Consider the following 19,292-nt stretch of genomic DNA (forward strand, 5'->3'; position numbering starts at 1 on the left):
TCCCCACCTGGGTGCTGAAAATCTATAGTGCACGTGACATATACTATAGGATTTTTAGCACTCGGGTGGGAATCCGAACGGCTTTAGGATCCCCTTAAGGGGATCCTATAGCGGGAGTGCACTTTATGCACTAAGTGCACACTTTAACTCGTATTTTATTTATTATAAATGTTTAAGAGCAAAAATGCAAAATCGGGCTGTGTAGGGAACTACATATGAGCTTACTGATTAAAAATATCCTAAATGGAATAAGATTCATTCGATATTTTGGCTAAATTCTACTAATTCGTAAAAAAATTACGAATTAGTACCATTTAGCCAAAATATCGAATGAATCTTATTCCATTTAGGATATTTTTAATCAGTAAGCTCATATGTAGTTCCCGAAACAGCCCGATTTTGCATTTTTGCTCTTAAACATTTATAATAAATAAAATACGAGTTAAAGTGTGCACTTAGTGCATAAAGTGCACTGCCGCTATAGGATCCCCTTAAGTAATATCTTAAGATGTTAATACGGCTCTGTAATTGGTTAATGACATCTTAAGATTGTACTTAAGACGATCTTAAATATAAGAACCGACTATGAATACCGGCCTTAGATCGATATTCATAGTCAGTTCATATATTTAAGGTTGTCTTTTAGGGGCAATTTCACCAACCACGGTTAGCTTAACCGACGGTTAAAGTTAACAGGATTGACCAATAGAAATGAATCCACCCTGCTTTTTATTGGTCAATCCTGCTAACTTTAACCATCGGTTAAGCTAACCGTGGTTGGTGAAATTGCCCCTAAGGCCCAGTTTCACAAGTGTCGGTTAACTTTTAACCTTAGATTAACTCACTCTTCGTCTCTTTCTAAGGGGGACGTTAGAAGGAGACGAAGAGTGAGTTAATCTAAGATTAAAAGTTAACCGACACTTGTGAAACTGGGCCTAAGTACACTGCGCGTCAATGGCCTAGTTTACACCTGACCGTTTGATACGCGTACCAAGTACTATATCCGTATCAAATCCGTATCAAATCTCGGGTTATCCCGGTGTAAACCGAAATTTGATACGAATTTGATACGGATACAGTACTTGGTACGCGTATCAAACGGTCGGTGTAAACTAGGCCAATGATTCATTTCCTGGGATAAGGGGGGAACATAAAAATCTTCTATGTTCCCCCCTTACCTAAGGAAAGGGATCATTGACGCGCAGTGTACAATCTTAAGATGTCAATAATGGCCTAGTTTACACCGTGCGACCTGATCGCGACCTGACCTATGCCCTGACCTAAAATAGTCTTCTAAACAAAACGTTTACACCATGTAGACCTATAGGCGATTTTTGGCGATCGTTTGGTATGGCTTGGTACATATACCAAAGTCGCTATCCGTGGCTGCTATTGGTTCTGGTGCAGTTTGGTACCCGTTGGTTGCTTATACCAGAGTCACGCCAAAAATCGCCTTATGATACTTTTGGTCGAATATAGATAAAAATCCAGTATCCAGTATTTATTGGTACACTCTCTGCACTTTAGGCGATCTTTAGGTCACCTGCGTTTACACGCGTTACGTCATGTGGCCTAATTTAGGCCAGGGCACGCGAAAAAGAGACCTGACCCAAGCGAGGTCGCAACTGTTTACATCGTCGCGACCTATCGTGTTTGGGTTGAATATAAGGTATAGGTCGCGGTCTAAACGCACGGTGTAAACTAGGCCAATGACATGTCTGTTAAGTTAGCACCCCCCACAAAAAAACCGGAATAACACATATAGCCAAGAAGTTAGTGGGAATGAGACAAAGCTATAACGGTGTCCTAAAGGCCTCCGCAGGAAAACATGCTCCGTGTGCCGCTGTCTTTTTAGTATGTACATATGTATTACAGTGATGAAAAGAGGCCTGTTCATTTTAGCTAAACTTCTTGCACAGTTCATCGTTTCTCCTTTTCTCTTCAACATGAAAAGAAATAGAGGAAAAATGAAGCAAGACGATCCGTGCAAGAAGTTCAGCTAAAACGAACAAGCCTAAACTCATCCCGCGAGTTCGACCATTTATAAAAGTGTATCGATAACTCTACAGGTGGCGCCACACGCGATAGCAACAAGCTACGAGCTTGACAGCTCCTGTGAAGTTCTGACATTTTCTTTCAACCACGGCGAGCCGCCAAGCGTCGCGCGGTTCGAGGCACGCACACGCTCGTCGCTGTATACTCTGTATAGCTGTCATTCGACCTGTCAGTGGCAATAGCGGTAGCATCGTACACCAACGAAGAGACGAGGCATGAGCAATTGGCACTGCAGCATCGGGACAAAATCGGGAGAAGAAGCGTGAACACGATATCTCACGTTCCAGTAAGTGTTGTCTCGTAATTTCTTTATTTAGTTGTACGCCACGCGACGACGCGGCGTCGTACCGCGAAGCAAAAGCCGCGAGCGCGGGAGAAGCGCGCGCATCACGCCGTGTACACCAGGCGCGACTTCATGTAAGATGGATCTCGCGAGAGACATTTCTACGCGACACGTGCGTTTCGGCGTTTCGCGTTTAACGCGGTGCCTCCTGAAGGTGGAAGCGTGCGCTCGTCATCCGTGATATTTCGACGTTAATTCGTGCCGTCGACGACGACGACGGCGGCGGCGACATTTGCGGCATCCCTCGCGACCGCGTCCCCGACATTCGTTGACTTTTGACCGCATTATTTTCTGTTTGACAGCTTTTCACTCCGTCGAGTGATCGTAAAACGACCAACCGTAGGACTTTGATCCAGCTCGCCAGCCTCAGGATGAAACATCATCGTGTCGGTGAGTACGATTTTTTTCCTCCGCTCGGCAGACGCCGTTTTACAACGTGATCCTGTGATAAAAGCATGTTGCCGCTGGCGGCTCGCGCCGAAAAACTCAGCCATCTTTTGCCGTTGGATACCGCCCGCGCCGCCGCGCCGTGCCGCGACGCCGCGTGGGTGACATTACGTTCGCACGTGGTTTTCGTATACACGGTTACGTTCGCACGAATTTATACACAATTTCCCAGATCGTGCTACAAATCAAGCTCAGCGAAGCCTTTTCCTTCCTGTCAGAGTTGCTGCCTAACAATTCCGATAATATGCTCCTCTCTTTTGTCGATTTTTTAACAAAAAGTGAAAAGCGTTCTCTTCGAGCTTTCTGCATAGCAACAACATTGAAGTCGTATTCCTCCGGTCATCAATTCAATCTTTTCCTACCTACGAGCATGTAAATTTGAAATTTTCTTGACCACGCGTCGTTCAACCGGAATAGATTTATATCTGATTTCGCGCGGAATGTGTGTGTAAACGTCGCGAAAAAAGTAACTGGTATAGAGATCGGTTTGTCTTCGTAGTAACACGTGTGATCGTATTTCGTTTTTTTTTTAATTAGAATAAATCAATAAAAGAAAAAAGAGAGTGAGATAAAAAGACTGCTAAAAAGGTGAGTAAAGGAAGTGAGTAGTCCGTTTCATCCCTATTCTTTTTGGTAATTATAAAGGAAATGGGCTTCCTCATAATAGGTGCCATATATTATCGCACATTCAGTCCCGTAATATGTAGCATTTTCCTGGAAAATATGCAGTTTTGTTGTACTAAATATGCCATAATATATTGAATTAAATAGTTAAAAAAGATATATGGAAATAGAGTTATTATGCTTTTTTTAAAGCAGAAAATAATTAGCATATTGAAAAGTCTATAAATACAAAGTATAATAAATGACAGACATCCTAACCACGCAACTGTCAACTTTAGTACTTAATAACTTTTTTCCTAATTGAGAGCGACAATTTTAACTTATACATTCAAGTTTTACGTATCAAAATATACGAAATTGTAAAGTTTCAGCCAAATCGGTGAGAAAACCCCTCTCCTTCATAATTACCTTTTTCAACATTTTTTTAATTCTCAATTTTGCTCAACTGCGAGATTACAATGCTTCAAAATTAAGAACAGCGTTTTCGTTTTGTTTGTGTATTATTTTTCTTAAAAAAAAAAAAGAGAAGAATTCTATCAGAATAAAATTCCATCAATATAAAAAAAATATCACTCTGTAGAATCGTCGTAAATTTTGTTTTGAAACATACATAAATGTAAGAATTTTAATTTTTCTATGAGCGCAGCGTTATTCATTAGCGATGTTAATTTAAAGCAAGATGTTCTTTCGACGCCTTACCTTATCAAATAATGAAAATCCTTGGGAGAGATATTTATTCTCGGCATTCTTGTTTGTTTGTCTACATAAGTATTATTTATCTAGATTTCGAATCTCTAAAAAAACATCTTGGTTTTTCTACAGATACGTTGAACGATGTGCATACTGATCACAATGAACCACGGCAAATTACCAACCTCTGTAAACCTAGCATCCCTATCACTAAAAAAAAATTCGAGTTTATGGCATAATTAAGTGCTAATTTTGTGCTAATTGATTGCTGTAGTCCTGAATTTTGTACCAATTTGCAGGAAATGAATAGCAAAAGTGGAGGTACTGGCTTCGTGTTAAGCTAGCACCCCTACTCCTGAAAAACAAGTAAGTATCATAAACAAAAAATCGATATACCAGATTTTTATACTAATTTTGTGCTTTTAAAATATTCCAATCTGCGTGAATTTGGTGCTCTTTGCTTAACATATAGCCCAGTCAATAGACACAAAAAAGACATTATTTTACGTTAAATCCAGGAATTTTAAAATTTTGCAAGGTCATGTAATTGGTCTAAATAATTTCCTGAGTTTCCGACCTTGGGGACCCACTGCTCCCGTCGCCATATTGGAAAAATAGAACAAAAAAAATTTTTTTTTTTTGCAATATTGTTTCCGGTTGGCCCTACAAAAAAAATAGTTATTATCAATATTAAAGGGGAAGAAATTGTCTACAACTTTTGTCCAAAACATTTATTTTTCTAATATTTTTTTAAATATTTAAGAAAAATTTGCTAAACATTGAAAAATTTCCTTCAATATCTCAAAAAATATTAAGAAAATGAGAAAATGTTCCAGACGAAAGTTATAGAGATTTTCTTCTCTAATATTGATAATAACTATTTTTGTCGTAGGATCAACCGGAAACAAGATGCAAAATTGCTGGGTCAAATTTGGTCTTAAAACAACACTAAAATTATGTGCTTTTAAAATATGTAAATCTAGAATTTGGTGCTTGTTGTTTAAACTAAATGACGCTAGCACCGCCACACTCTTTATAGATTTTATTAAGTTAAACAAGAAGTACCCCAAATTCTAGATTTGTATATTTTGAAAGCACATAATTTTAGCAATATTTTAGTAACAAAGTCGACACAGCAACTAATTTCTTTAATGTACTTTACTCTTGTGTGACCCACTTCTTATACATTTTATTAAGTTAAACAATGAGCACCAAATTTCAGTTTTACATATTTTAAAAGCACATAATTGTAGTGTTATTTTAAGACCAAATTCGACCCAGCAACTAATTGCTTTAATGAACTTTATTCTTGTCATGACCACACTCTTTAAGAATTTTCTTAAGTTAAAGAAGCACCAAATTCCGGATTTGCATATTTTAAAAGCACATAATTTTAGTGTTATTTTAAAACTGGTTCTACAATACGTCGTAAACAATGGCAACTGCTAGTTGAAAAGTGTTATTTTCACGTTGCACTTGTCAATTACAGTTGTCAAAAGAGAGTTGTCAAACTTTTAACTTTTTTGGCAACAGTAACTGGCAATTGGCAATCAGAAATAACACTTTTCAACTAGCAGTTGCCATATTGTTTGCGACATATTGTAGAACCGGCTTAAGACCTGGCAACCAATTTATTTAAATTATACACCTTACTCCTGTTGTGATCACATTCTTCATGGATTTTCTTATGTTAAACAATGAGCACCAAATTCCGGATTGGGATATTTTGAAAGCACAAAATTAACACAAAATTCTGGTATATTATTTTTTTTGTTTACGGTATTCTATACTTGTTTTTCAGGAGTAGAGATGCTAGTTTAACATGAAGTCAGCACTTCTACTTTTGTTATTTATTTCCTGCAAATTGATAGGAGCATAAAATTTGGGAAACAATAAATTAGCACAATTTCTTGAATAATAAATTAGCACAAAATTAGCACTTAATTATGCCATAGACCCAAACTTTTTTTTAGTGGTGGAAGTGCTAGGTTTACAAAAGTCATACTATTTATATTACTAATTATATTGCTCTACTTTAAAAACAAGTTAGCTTTGAATAGAAACAATGCTAACAATCTAATTATGAGGAAGCAATATGCAAGTTTCTAACTTGTACACTTTTTTATTGTGATGAGTTTTACTATAGATAAGCTGTACACTAAAAATAGCAATGTGCATGTGCTATTTTTATTATATTAGCAATTTTTTTTCTAATTTTATTATATTCTTCAGTCTTTCCTATACCTACTTATTTCATACATAATTCTTTAAGATTTACTTGATTAGTTATTGAGTTATACACTTCTCAGAAAAATTAAAGGAACACTAAATTTTTCTTTAAAAATAGGCAAAATTCAAGCAGCTGTAACTTTGTTAAAAATAAACCAAATTTAAATTTTAAAAAAGGATTTTAAAGCTTGAAATCTCTACTTTCAAAAGGTTACTATTATTTTTCAGTTTCTGTGAGTTTAGTAATTTTTACATATAGAAAACTACAAGCTGGATAAAATAGAAAATTTTTCTCTCACTTTGTGGGCCTCTCACGTGCACAAAAAAAATCAGCAAAAATTTACGATTTCCTAACGTGAAAGCTTGAAGTTTTCCTTGCAAAATCTTTTTTTAAAAATGTTTCTACGATTTTTTGTTACTGAGTTATCGCGGATTGAATAAGAAATGAGCATTTTGACTTTGATTGCTCATAACTCCCTTAAAAATCATTGTATCGCTCAAAAACATTTTGAGTCATAGAATCCAAATATGATCATAAAAATTACGTCTGTAGCTGGGAAACGTGGAAAGGGAAGGAATTTTTAAATTTAAATTTTGTTCATTTTTAACAAAGTTAAAGCTGCTTGAATTTTGCCTATTTTTAAAGAAAAATTTAGTGTTCCTTTAATTTTTGTGAGAAGTGTATATAAGTGAAAAAAATAATGAGGAAGCAATGCACATGTGCTATTTTTATTATACTAGTAATTTTTTCTAATTTTATTATATTCTCCAGTCTTTTCTACCTCTGATTCATACACTGAGAAAAAAATGTTGTTAATTTGACTAAACTCGTTTAGTTGTAGTGATTTGTTTAATGTAAATATTAATATATTTAAATCAAATATACGTGAGTAATATCAAGAAATATTTTATTTTATTTTATATAATATTTTTTGAATTAACAAATGTTAGCTTGACAGCCCGTGACCGCTGCATTTAGTTGAATCAAATAATATTTCTTTGAATCAACAATTTTTTTTTCTCAGTGTATAGAATTCTTTAAGATTTGTTTGATTAATTCTTGAGATACAGACGTTTGAAATTTCAGAGATTCTGTACATACATAGAAGCTTATAAAGCTGGGTCTAATCAACCAAGTCTTGAAGAATTGTATATGAAATAGGGATAGAAGAGACTGAAAAATATACTAGAATTAGAAAGGTTGCCACACAATAATTAATATTAAATTGTCAAAACACATCAATTTTTGAAAAGTCTCAATTGATTGAGACTTAAGGTGTACCTTTTAATAAGGGCAAAAATATTATAATATTGGTTATTTTTCTAATTCTATTATATTCTTTAGTCTTTTCTACCCCTATTTTATATATAATTTTTAAGATTTAGTTGATTAGTTCTTAAGTTATAGAAATTTCGGTAAAATTCATACATACATATACACATGCACACGCACGCATCCATGCGTGCGCAGGTGTACGCGCATACATACACACATACGGACATTTTTTTAAATGCAATTTATCAATTTTCTTGCTTGAATGAACTCATTATATAGTTGAACCAAGAAAAAAAATGTTGAAATTCTTATAAGAAGATTATATAGTAATCTTGCATATATACGAAATAATCTACATCTTATAAGAATTTCAACTTTTTATTTTAACTTTTTTTTCTTGGTTGAATTATATAATGACTTCATTCAAGTAAATTTTCTTTGTTTAACCCTTTGTAACTCCGTGTAAAAATACTGTTACAAACCGGCAAAGTTTCCATCAACATTCTAAATCATGAATTTATTTGTTGTAAATCAATTTAAAATAGTTGTCATATTTTTTATTTTTGATAACATGAGTTACAAAGGGTTAACGCAATATAATCTCATTTCAAGACTTCTAACTTTTCGAACGTTGAAACTAAAGATATTTTCAAATCAAGAATATTCCTTTTTTTTTACACGGTCAAATCTAGAATTACATCAAAGATATATAGAGATTTCTTACGTCTTCGCGGATGATGTATTCACAGTAAAATCAGAAGTGCGACGGGAGAGACAACTTAATTTGCGCGGGATTCAATTTTCAGAACGATAATATTATCACAGAGGAAGGGAGGGAAAGGCAGAAAGAGGGAGAGAAGGAGGACCATAACTCGGAGGAATCTAGTCCGAGTTATAGTCCAAGATTAGCGAGTCTGCAAAGTGGGGCGCACACGTTATCTAGCTCTGGTCATTGGCCAGTAGCGCGTACGCGCCGAGAGAGGAGGGCGGCGAGAGAATTGCGTAACGCGCGCAATAATAATCGCTATTGAAAGAGAGATAGGAGAAAAGACCGGCTCTCTCCGTCTGCATTCGTGCATCCACTCGTCGGTTCGTTGCGCTTGTTCGGCGCGCTGGTCGCGCAATTGGCGCGCGCGCGGCCACGTGCCTCCACTCGCCACTCTCGCGCGCTACTCGCTTGTTCGCTACCACGTTTTGTGCGCCAGCACCTGCCGTTAACCGCTTCTCGATTTGCCGACATTTCTTTTCCCATGGATTCGCGACTGGGGATAACCCAGTCGTGGTCAACCTTGAGATCGCGGCCGTCATATTCTTCGCTGGCGTCGCGCGACGAAACGCGACGCAATGAGGCGACGTGATAAGACGCACGGTCGGCTGTCAGACGCGCGGGATGCACGAAGTGGCGCTATCGGTGTTATGTAATGCTTTACGATGAGGTCGCAACTTCTTAGGAGCTACTTCGTTCCGTATCTCTCGTTCCCCTTCCCGAGAATAAGAGCCTACGCCGCGAAAAGCGGCGCGATTAAGCGATCGCGAAGAAAGTACGACGAGACACCTTGGCGTTTTTTATCCCAAGGGGGTTTTTGCCCCCAAAAATTGTTTCTGAAATATAGGCATTTGAAAATTCTTTACAAGTAACCGTTCGTACTTTTTGGCCACAAATTGTCTTTACCGATCAAGCGCGACTTTTTCTAAAAACTTATTTTATTGGCTTTACAGATTTAAAAATCTATTTCTAGAGTTAGAGACAGAACACAATACAAAGGTACAGGCAATAAGAACAGGGAATAAACAAAAATTTGTTGATTACAACCTACAGATTGGCAACAGGTAACAGGCAATAGGCACAAAATTTCCAACGTGCCGGAAACTCTGTTCTGTCTTTTGCCTGTGTTACTGTTTATTTTGCATTTATACATGATTTTGATTTATATTTCCTGTTCCTATTGTGTGTAGGTACCAGGTATAGGTCTGTAAAGGTATTTTTATATTGTGTCCCAGCCTTAGTATTATGCACTAATGCACCTCATAGCGAACAATATATTTCTGTATACTCTTCTGTACGGGCATCGTACGCACACACTCACTTTAATTGTTTTTTTTACATTAATCTTATATACATATATTAGGTACCTAAGCCTGATTCTGAGGACTGTCTCATTTTGTGACAACAAACTGCAGAATTTTTATATAAAGCAAATGTCACGAGTTGACAGCTCTAGACGCCCTATTACTCAGAGTAGATAAAGAAGATCTGAGAATTTCTGAGGTACATTAGTGCATCATACACTTTAATTCTGAAAAAGGATTTTTAAATAAGTATGTTAAAAAGTGACCGATTTTTACCCCCAAGTCGGCACGTAAAATTTGCATAATTTCTTATAGTTTTTTGGCCGTAGAATAACATGGATAATATCCGTTTACTGTCAAAGTCAAAGTGTGGGGAAAATAGGTAAAATCCCAAAGTTAAACCATTTATGACCCCCATTTTTCTCTCCAAATACAGCATGACTCATCACAAAAATAAATACTAAATATGAAATACAGCATAACTCGTCACAAAAATAAATACTAAATATGAAATACAGCATGACTCGTCAAAAAAATGGTATCCATTGGATTTCGAAAAATTCACTAATTATCATTTTTCTTGAATGGAGAAAGATTTGCGAGGAATAAATATGCAGAGGAACAATTTCCACTCTTTTTGATAGTCGTCAAATTTGGAAAGTTTGTTTTCCCGTATGTTTAGGCATACAATAAACATTGTCGAGGGAAAAGAATAGTCCCCGGTCAATTTTAGAAGTGTTCTGAAACGATCTATAGTGATTTTTTATTGAATTGTCTTTTTATTTGAGAATGCCACGCACGACAAAATAGGATCATTTTTCACCTCGATAGCAAGAAATTCAATATGGCCGCGATGACTACCTAGGAGCCTTAAAGACGTAGGGAAGAAGAATTTTAGGTGGGGACATTAAATGGAAGCCGATTTTTTCTTCTCTCAACGAGATCTACAACAAAAGTCGAGACAAAGGTCAAGCAATTTTTGTACAAAACTTTTTTTTATAAGACATAGGAAAGAAGATATTTAGGTGGGGACGTTAAAATGACTCACCCTGTATAATAGCTTTTAAGTGAGAAATGTTTAACCAATCGAATTGCTCTCGCAGTTCACGCGCTCAAACATAACACGTGGCATAGCATTACAGACGAATGCCTGACTGCAGGAATAAATTTGAAGATACGATCGAAGATACGAATTTTCTCAAATCCGTGCAAGTAGAATTTTTGCAATCTGCTTCACGTTAGTCCCGCTCTAATATATTAACATATCAGATCTTATCGCATCGATCGCTAGTGAGCAATTTCTCAATGACAGTGAAACAGTCAACAGTGACAGCTCTTGTCATCGAATCGTTAGAAATCAACATCACTTGTGCAATGACGCACGAATTGAAAATAGATAGTCGATAGATATTGCATCAAAAATAAATCAAGTTTGTTTTATTATAAAAGTTTTATTTACGACATATAATCTTTTTAGCTACAGAGATGATACGCAGAATGTTAAATTGGCTATATTGCAAAAACAAGCATTGGTTTCATTTTAATTAAATCATTAAAACATTTCACGTAAGTATCCATTAACGATAATAAAAAAAAACAGCCGAATATTATCGATTGTTCATTCAGCGTTACACGGTTAATTTGTCTAACGTAATTAATATTTATTTAACTAACACTTTGCGTACTCGCTCCAGAGCTATATTTAGACAGCGAGGTCTCGTTAAGGGACTTGATATACGATAACATGCCTCGTGCGGTTTTGCATCGTGGGTCGGCCGTAACCTTCGCCCGGGTTCTTTCGCGACTGCCCTCCTCCGACAAGACGCTCCTACTCCGATGTGCGTAGAATATGCGAATGTGTGTCAGAAATATGTATATCTGGCAGGGAGCGACGCGCGACGGGGGAAACGATATCAACGTCGAGCAAGCGGCACGAAACGCCGCATTTACGTAACGAGAAACGTAACTTTCTTCTTTCGCGTTGCCTTCTTTTTCTCCTCTCATGTTATTTTCCCCCATTTATTATGCACCGGATATGTTAAAAAGGCGAATCACCATCACAAAGCGATCTATGGCCCGATGACCCTCGAAAGCTTACATTTCACATTTCGATTTCGTAATTACTGTACGATCAATGGATACGTGTTTCGAGAAAACATCGCAGATAATTGATAGCTTCTCGATAGCGATTAGGATCCGAACGCCGTCGGCATTTCTAAAGCTATTGGCAGGCGAATGTAGCACATTAGCATTATTAATGAAATGATTTTTAGTTTTTCAACACGTATTTTTATACTCATTATGATTTTAGACTAACTGAATTAATGTACGTATTTTCCAGTTTATTTACGATCGGAAAAAAGTCAAAATACGATGATATTCTCGAGAGTTATAATACAATGAAAAAAGTAGCAGAGGTTCTCCAGTTCTCAAATTACACACTTGGATTTACGGTGTATCTAGGTCTGTGAAGTTAGCACCCCGAAATGCGAATTTTTATAAAATGGAAGTGGCATTCGTTTGTTCACGATTTGTCTCACAGAGCTATGGTATCCCACAGAGCCATATGTATATTACTTTGGGTGACAGAAGAATTGAGTGAGAGGAAAATTAAAAGAAAATCTGGGAAATCTCTATTCAATCGCAATTCTATTGTGCGTCTTTAAGGTAGTTCTCCGGTCCTTGTACTAGAGAAAATCGATTTTTTCTAGATTTTCTTGAAACTGTGAATATACGTTAATTTAGGTGTGCTTTATGCGTGGTCTAAACTTCAGTACCTCTTGCGGTATAAAAAATCAAGATACTGAGCCTCAAAGTTTCAACTTCTTTTACTAAATTTTGGTAAAAATTGAAACTTTGGAGGCTCAGTATCTAGATTTTTATACCGCAAGAGGTACTGCAGATACTCTACTGTAGCAGACACTATAAAAATCGAGATACTGAGCCTCCAAAGTTTCAATTTTTACCAAAATTTAGTAAAAGAAGTTGAAACTTTGAGGCTCAGTATCTTGATTTTTTTATACCGCAAGAGGTACTGAAGTTTAGACCACGCATAAAGCACACCTAAATTAACGTATATTCACAGTTTCAAGAAAATCTAGAGAAAATCGATTTTCTCTAGTACAAGGTACAAGGACCGGAGAACTACCTTAATGTGCGTTAAAGGCCGGCTGTGTCGGTCACTTTTATGAAAAGTTGGTAGTAACAAGCAAAGACCTCGGACAACCTCAGATATTAATTCATAAAGAGAGTACTGAATGAGTCATCGGTTTGCGCGGACATTTTTAACGACTTACTATAATCGTAATCGCTTGTAGCACATTACGGTGCATTAGTTTCGGTAAAATTTACGTTTAAATTGTTTTAAGTGCGGAATAATTAACGACACGCGACTGACTTTTCGTGAGACTTGCTCGTGATGAAACGCACTTTCCCGAAGTGCGTGCGACCTCGGTCGCACGTAAAACCTCGCTTATCAGACGTAAGATTCTCGTAACTTGTGTTAACACAGCGATAAAATGAGCGCGGCGACCGACGGCTCCGCGATGACTATAAATCTTGCTAGATGCTTATCCATTAACCATTATCGTTGACGATCGGCGGTCCGGCATGTTATCCTCCCTCTCCTGTACATCGCCACTACTGTCCTCGCTACTTGTAGACGTTGGCTAGATAAGAGATAGCTCCGACTCTATCGGCTGTTATCGTTTTTTCGTTTATCTAAATATAAATAGATTTATTAAAAGCTTGGAGGAAGAAATTGCATCGAGAATCGTCGAATCGTTATCATGGCTTTATAATGTTAAGTGTCTTCGTAATTTCTATGAATTTCACATTTAATACCAGTTAAGAGTCTCGTTCTATCCGATAACAAGTTCTCAACGCGTTTTAGATAATAAAGAAAATATTTTCGATTCTATTCGTATAATTTATTAACTTGCCTTTCTTCCGCATACATCATTCCGTATAATAATATCGGAAATATGATAAGTTATTTGGTTATCTCTTTATTGGAATAGGAAGTTGATGGAATGTTTGAAAAAGAATTTTTTTTTTTGAGAGCTTTTATTCGACTTTGAACTTTGTGTAAGAAATGTACGTATCGGCCTGTATAGATAGGTAAACGTTGTATACATCATAAACTCATATGTAAGTGACTCCAGACAGGTGCAAATATTTGAATTTATCCTAAATTAGGAGAGGAGGAATGCGGTCTGTTACGAGACACCTATCTTTTCCTTAGACGAGTCATTTGAAAACTAAGCAATAGTAAGCAGTAACAAAGGGCTTTGGAGAAAAAGGTCTCGTAGGTCTATGGAACAATTAGAGGTTTCACGAAACCTTGAATTCCGTTCCTGAATTCAGAAATGTGTGTCCTTAGTTTAAAACGTTACAAAGTCGGCATTAATCCGAAATCCGAGAAATTGTCGCATATGGTGCTCCGCTCCGGTGCGGTTGAGGCGTACATTGTGCATTATGCGCACATGGTTCTTCGCGGCTATTTCCTCATTTTCTGAACAGACTTTCGCGATCATCGTCGAAATACAATAAGGTGCTCCGTTCTATGGTACGCGCGTGTTTATTTCAAGACACCTCAACTCTCTCTCTCTCTCTCTCTCTCTCTCTCTCTCTCTCTCTTGTTCTCTCTCATTCTCATCTGCTACACCCCCGCTTTAATCATCCAGACACGTTTACATATCTAACAATGGTCATACATTCAGAGATATTCAAGCAAATCAGAAGCAGGAAAGTAAAGATAATTATCGAGAGATATTACGTGTATTCCGGTTTTTTAATCGCATTTATATACGAGAATTCCAAGACGTGTGGAGTTACAGGTCTCGGCAACCGGTCTAAAACTGTTAAAATAGATTTCGCTTCCGCATAACCAGTCGATTAACAAGATTTTATCAACGATGCGCTTGCCTGTGCCTTCGCTGTCTCCCAACGCATCGAATCGATAAATGAATGAAATCAAATCCATGTAGGAAAAACATTATTTATAGTCAAAGCTGGATTGTAATAGCCTAATAATATTTCTGTGTATTTAGTACACATATTTTCAACCTATTAAACTGCGCGTCAATTATTTGTCAGACTTGGCGTTTCTTTTAAATTGATTTGCATATCATGAATTAAATCAATTTCGAGTCGCGTTTATCCCCGAACGCTCCAGCTTTGGCGGATGGACGCAATGTCTTAAAGGTCGCTGCTAAAATCGTTCTGCTCGCTGACCTACGTGGAATGTCCTGACGTGAAACGGAAGTCTCGAAGGCGTCGGTGGCCTCGTGCAGTGAGCAAGATGCGGGATCTTTCCCCTTTTCTTCCATTGTGAAAAAAAGAAAAAAGAAAGGATCGAAACGGAAGAAGTACGCCGTGAAATATCGGGACGCATGTCCCCTTGCCAGTATAACTGACACCTGACGTTTCCCGCGTCTTTAGCGTCGGAGACGCCGACGACGACGACGACGACGACGACTGATGTCCTATTCGCTGAGCTAAACATAGGAACGATATTAAAAATACCGGCACTCAGTCGCGCGACGCGACACTAGGCGTCTTTCCGGCTTCGTCATGTGGAGCACTTATTACGAGACAGAACGCGTATTCTAGTCCGGCGCACATCTCGCGCTTGCGCCTCGAGAGTTCTCCGCTTTTCTTTCTTCCCCTCTATTTCTCTTTCTACGTGTGTATATATGTGTGTGCGTGTATTTGTCGTACGTCATTAAATTTAGATCCCGGAATTTATCAAGAGGTATTCGCGATTCCTTATTCTTCATTCTCCCTCTGTACACCGCTATCGCGTTCAATGCTATCACGCCACGATAAATTTTATTTTACTGACTTCTTGAAAAAAAAAGAAGGTAAAAACAAGTATTTACTTTTTACCTACGCGCAATAAATAATGCATATGAATCAATTGAGTAATATCGGGCCGCTCATTCATCGGGAAAAGAAGATACGTGTTTCCCGAGAAGCCGAGAAACACGTTCTTCCTTTGCTTACGAAACTCTCTTATGGAGTCCATTCTCGCTGTCTCTTGACGCTAAGAGGGTCGCACGGGTTATCTAGTCGCTCGACGTTGTATATTTATTTTCGTTTCTTATCGTCCTACCTACGACATCTTCGTCGTCAAAGCTCTTAGATCTTTAACACGAAGTGTGAATGTGCATCACCGAATCGAACCGAATCCTAGCGAGAGTTGTGAAATATTTTGTCATTTATTAATCGATAATTAAATAGACTAGGTTTTTAAAAATACTTTTTAATGTAAAAGTTATTAATATATACCCTTGTTATTATCAAAGCTCACTTAACTTTAGTTATGAATTTTTCAAAAAGCAGATTTATATAGAATTTACGAACTTTTCTTAAATTTTCAAGTGTTTACCGAGACAGTGTAGGTCGTTTCCGCGCGAAATTACTTATCTTAACGTTATCTGCGTGAGCATCATTGTAACGATGCCCTTATCTTGCTCCTACAATGCTAACTAGTGTACGCGATAAATTTCGGCGCCCGGAGATATAGGCGAAGCTATTTGTTCTACAGTTCGACAAGGAGTAAATTGCAAAATTTAATTGTCGACGGCGCGTAACATTGTTCGACCGATGACAATCGGCGCTTGCCAAGTAACATTCTACGAAGGTGTGTTTGCCCGTACGACATTTATAAATAGAGCCGGGCGTCGAAAATCGGCTTCTGGCAGTTTGACAGATGGCGAGATCTCCTCGGGACGAGGCCCGAGGAGACAACCGCGAGATCTCCGTACGTTCTCGAAAATCCGGCACCGGGTCGGAAAAAGATGGGGCATGAATCCGTGAATCATTGCAGACTCGACCGTCTCTGCGGCGTCTCGTGCCCCCCGCCTTCTCCCCTTCAGTACGATTTATTTTTCAACTGGTTGGTTACTTTTACGAGCGTGCACACAACGGCTACCGGATAGTTTCCTTGACATGTTTCGGTCATTGGACTGGCACGAGAGATCTCTGTCATCGTCGCGTTAAGCGAATCGCGTGGCACTATCATGCTGACAAAAACTTACCGTTCATATTTTTCCGCCCAGATGCCGCGACTTCGACGCAATTATGCACGCAACTTTCTATAATCGCTGCCGTCTATCACTTATCTCTCAACAAGTTGAATTGAATTTAGGTGTGGCACCAGATTAATTCCGTAGCACAAAAAGTTCCGAGTTTCTCGATCGTTTGTGGTCTCGGTCATCAACGTGCACTTGTCGGGCTGTTTGTTGCGTGTCTTCCGTTAATGAACATTATTTATATGTATACAGTGTTTTATTCAGCAATTCCACTTAAATATTAGATTCCAAGACTGATAATAGACTTTATACTTTATAATTAAATACTGTGTTTTCTCGATGCACAGCTGTTTAACATTATGATTTTTAATATAATTAGTATTAATATATTTGTCATAGAAATTTTTTGTAGAAAAAAATTTATTACATAGATAAATAACCTTTTATTTGATGCATTCAGGAAGGAATAGAATAGGAATTAAATAAAGACAGAGAAAGAAGAAGATAGATTTATGTGATAAAATTCATCAAAATCTTTGACAAAGCTTTGAGAGTGCAGTCTCTCCAGATTCTTGTTAAAATGAAATTTCACGTCTAGGACGTCCACGACGTCTAGTTAGGATTGCGATTAGTATTCGTAGGATGGGCACGTCGCGATCAGGACGGCTGGTCAGGGGGGGAGGAACATTCATAGACGCGCGATTCGTAGATGGCGAAAATGCGAGTGTCCTCTTTGCGTTAGCGCCGACGAGCTAACGAGGAGCGCGAATCTTCTCGCCCGCTGTCCGCGATTTGCACAAATCGTTAAAGTGGCCCGTGGATTTGCGCAAGGCATTTAGAAGGCAGGCGCTAATAGCGACTCACGCGAGCGAGATATTTAGTGGTCTAGTTTATACCGCCGTATAAATATACGCCTGTACGCGCTTCGTACGTTCTCCCTGAGGTGATACGGTACGTTTCCTTTGTACAGTGGATATCGGAGAGATAAAATCGGCTTCCACACGCACAACGTGCACATCCCATTAATTTCTGTCTTACATAAAATAGCAATGTATAGAAGAGAGAGATGGTCTTTTTTATTAGGGGAGAGCGGTGCAAGACGGGGTAATTAAGATTTGACATGGAATAAAAACCAGATTTCTAGAGATAGATAAACATTTTAATGAAATAATGAGTCTTTAACGTCTTCCAAATTGTTACGATAGAAAAATTAATTATTAATAAACAAATCGAGAACATATAAAAACACGAAAAAAGTTATTTCTCCCCGTCTTATCCCACTGGTGGGACAAGACGGGGAAGAAGTAAAATCTGTTGTATTTCGCTTTTTTTTTTGCGTAGGATGGGAAAATGCATTATGTATACTCTCAGTGTTACGTGGGACTAGCACCCACCAAAAATGTAACCCTCAGGTACACCGAACGTTGGTGCCAGTACTCATCAAAAATCACTCCTCTAGCACCTTCGGTTGTCGGGTAATCCCTGGAACAGCACAACGGTACTTCAGTGTCCCGGAATCGCCATGTGCTATAGCCCCCACCCCCGTAACACCTGGACCACCCAACATGGACGTCGCGCATACACACGCATACACATATACACGCACGCACACGCACGCACGCATATAAGTACACGCATACACATGGGACCAATCCTCCACCACATCCATGTAGTTATAAGGATAGGAATGCGTATATAATAGATTAAACATAAGTTACAACATTAAAAAATTAGCCGATTTTACCGAGATTTCATTTCCTATATAATTAGTACGGCATCCCTTACATATTTTTATATTCTTGTGACATCTGACATAAAATGGAAAAATAATAGACAGTTCGCAGAATATGAAACTTTTGCGATTACCGCGACACAGCATTTACCTGCCTGGAATCCGCCTGCGCTACTGATCGCGGGAGGTGTCACAAATCAAATGTGGACAGTCACTTGGGATTGATGCGTTTGAATCACCTCATGAGGTACCTCGTCTTATCTCCCAGCCCCGCCATGCCCTCCGCTCTCCCCTATATGTTTTTATACAAACTCTTCTTCCAATCTCTAATCGATACGGACGAATAATCGCCCGATGGCAACGTCTTACAATTTATATATGAGTTCAAATCTAGATGACAAATTGAACGCGTGAAATCTTTTACATCTATAAATAGATTCACTGTTATACAGGGTGACCCATTTTGAATGCCTACCTCAAATATCTCTTGAACAATACATTTTAAAGAAAAATCAAAGAGTCATCTTTCCGCAATTAAATCCCCTCGAATTTTTCTTTTACAGCCAGGTCAAATCTTTTCTTTTTCAGGGCGTGCGTGTTTCCGCAGTTCGTAGGTTTGTTAGGTCCAAAGGATCATGTAGTACCAGCCCCCAACCCCCTTCCCGCAGAGATGGTATTGGTTGGAAACAGGCGGTTTTGTGAGGAATGGCGGTAAAGGCTCATTCCGTAGGATATAGAAAAAACACTTGTGCGCTAACCATCAAACAAGAGAGAATGAAGAAGTCTTTT

The 19,292-nt window shown here is 38.1% G+C and overlaps 1 protein-coding gene across 1 annotated transcript in view; it reads left to right on the forward strand.

The window, feature by feature from the left end:
• Window positions 1–2,144: 2,144 nt before the first annotated feature.
• Window positions 2,145–19,292, forward strand: part of LOC139769378 (uncharacterized) — a 54,369-nt gene continuing 37,221 nt past the window's right edge. The window contains exons 1-2 of the mRNA XM_071700377.1: window positions 2,145–2,341; window positions 2,701–2,788. Of these exons, the coding sequence (XP_071556478.1) occupies window positions 2,770–2,788 (19 nt within the window). The 5' untranslated portion in view covers window positions 2,145–2,341; window positions 2,701–2,769. The remainder of the gene's footprint in view (window positions 2,342–2,700; window positions 2,789–19,292) is intronic.

Source organism: Temnothorax nylanderi, unplaced genomic scaffold (assembly GCF_030848795.1).
Source record: "Temnothorax nylanderi isolate EJ_2023f unplaced genomic scaffold, tnyl_v1.0 TNYL_tig0022_pilon, whole genome shotgun sequence".
NCBI lineage: Eukaryota > Metazoa > Arthropoda > Insecta > Hymenoptera > Formicidae > Temnothorax > Temnothorax nylanderi.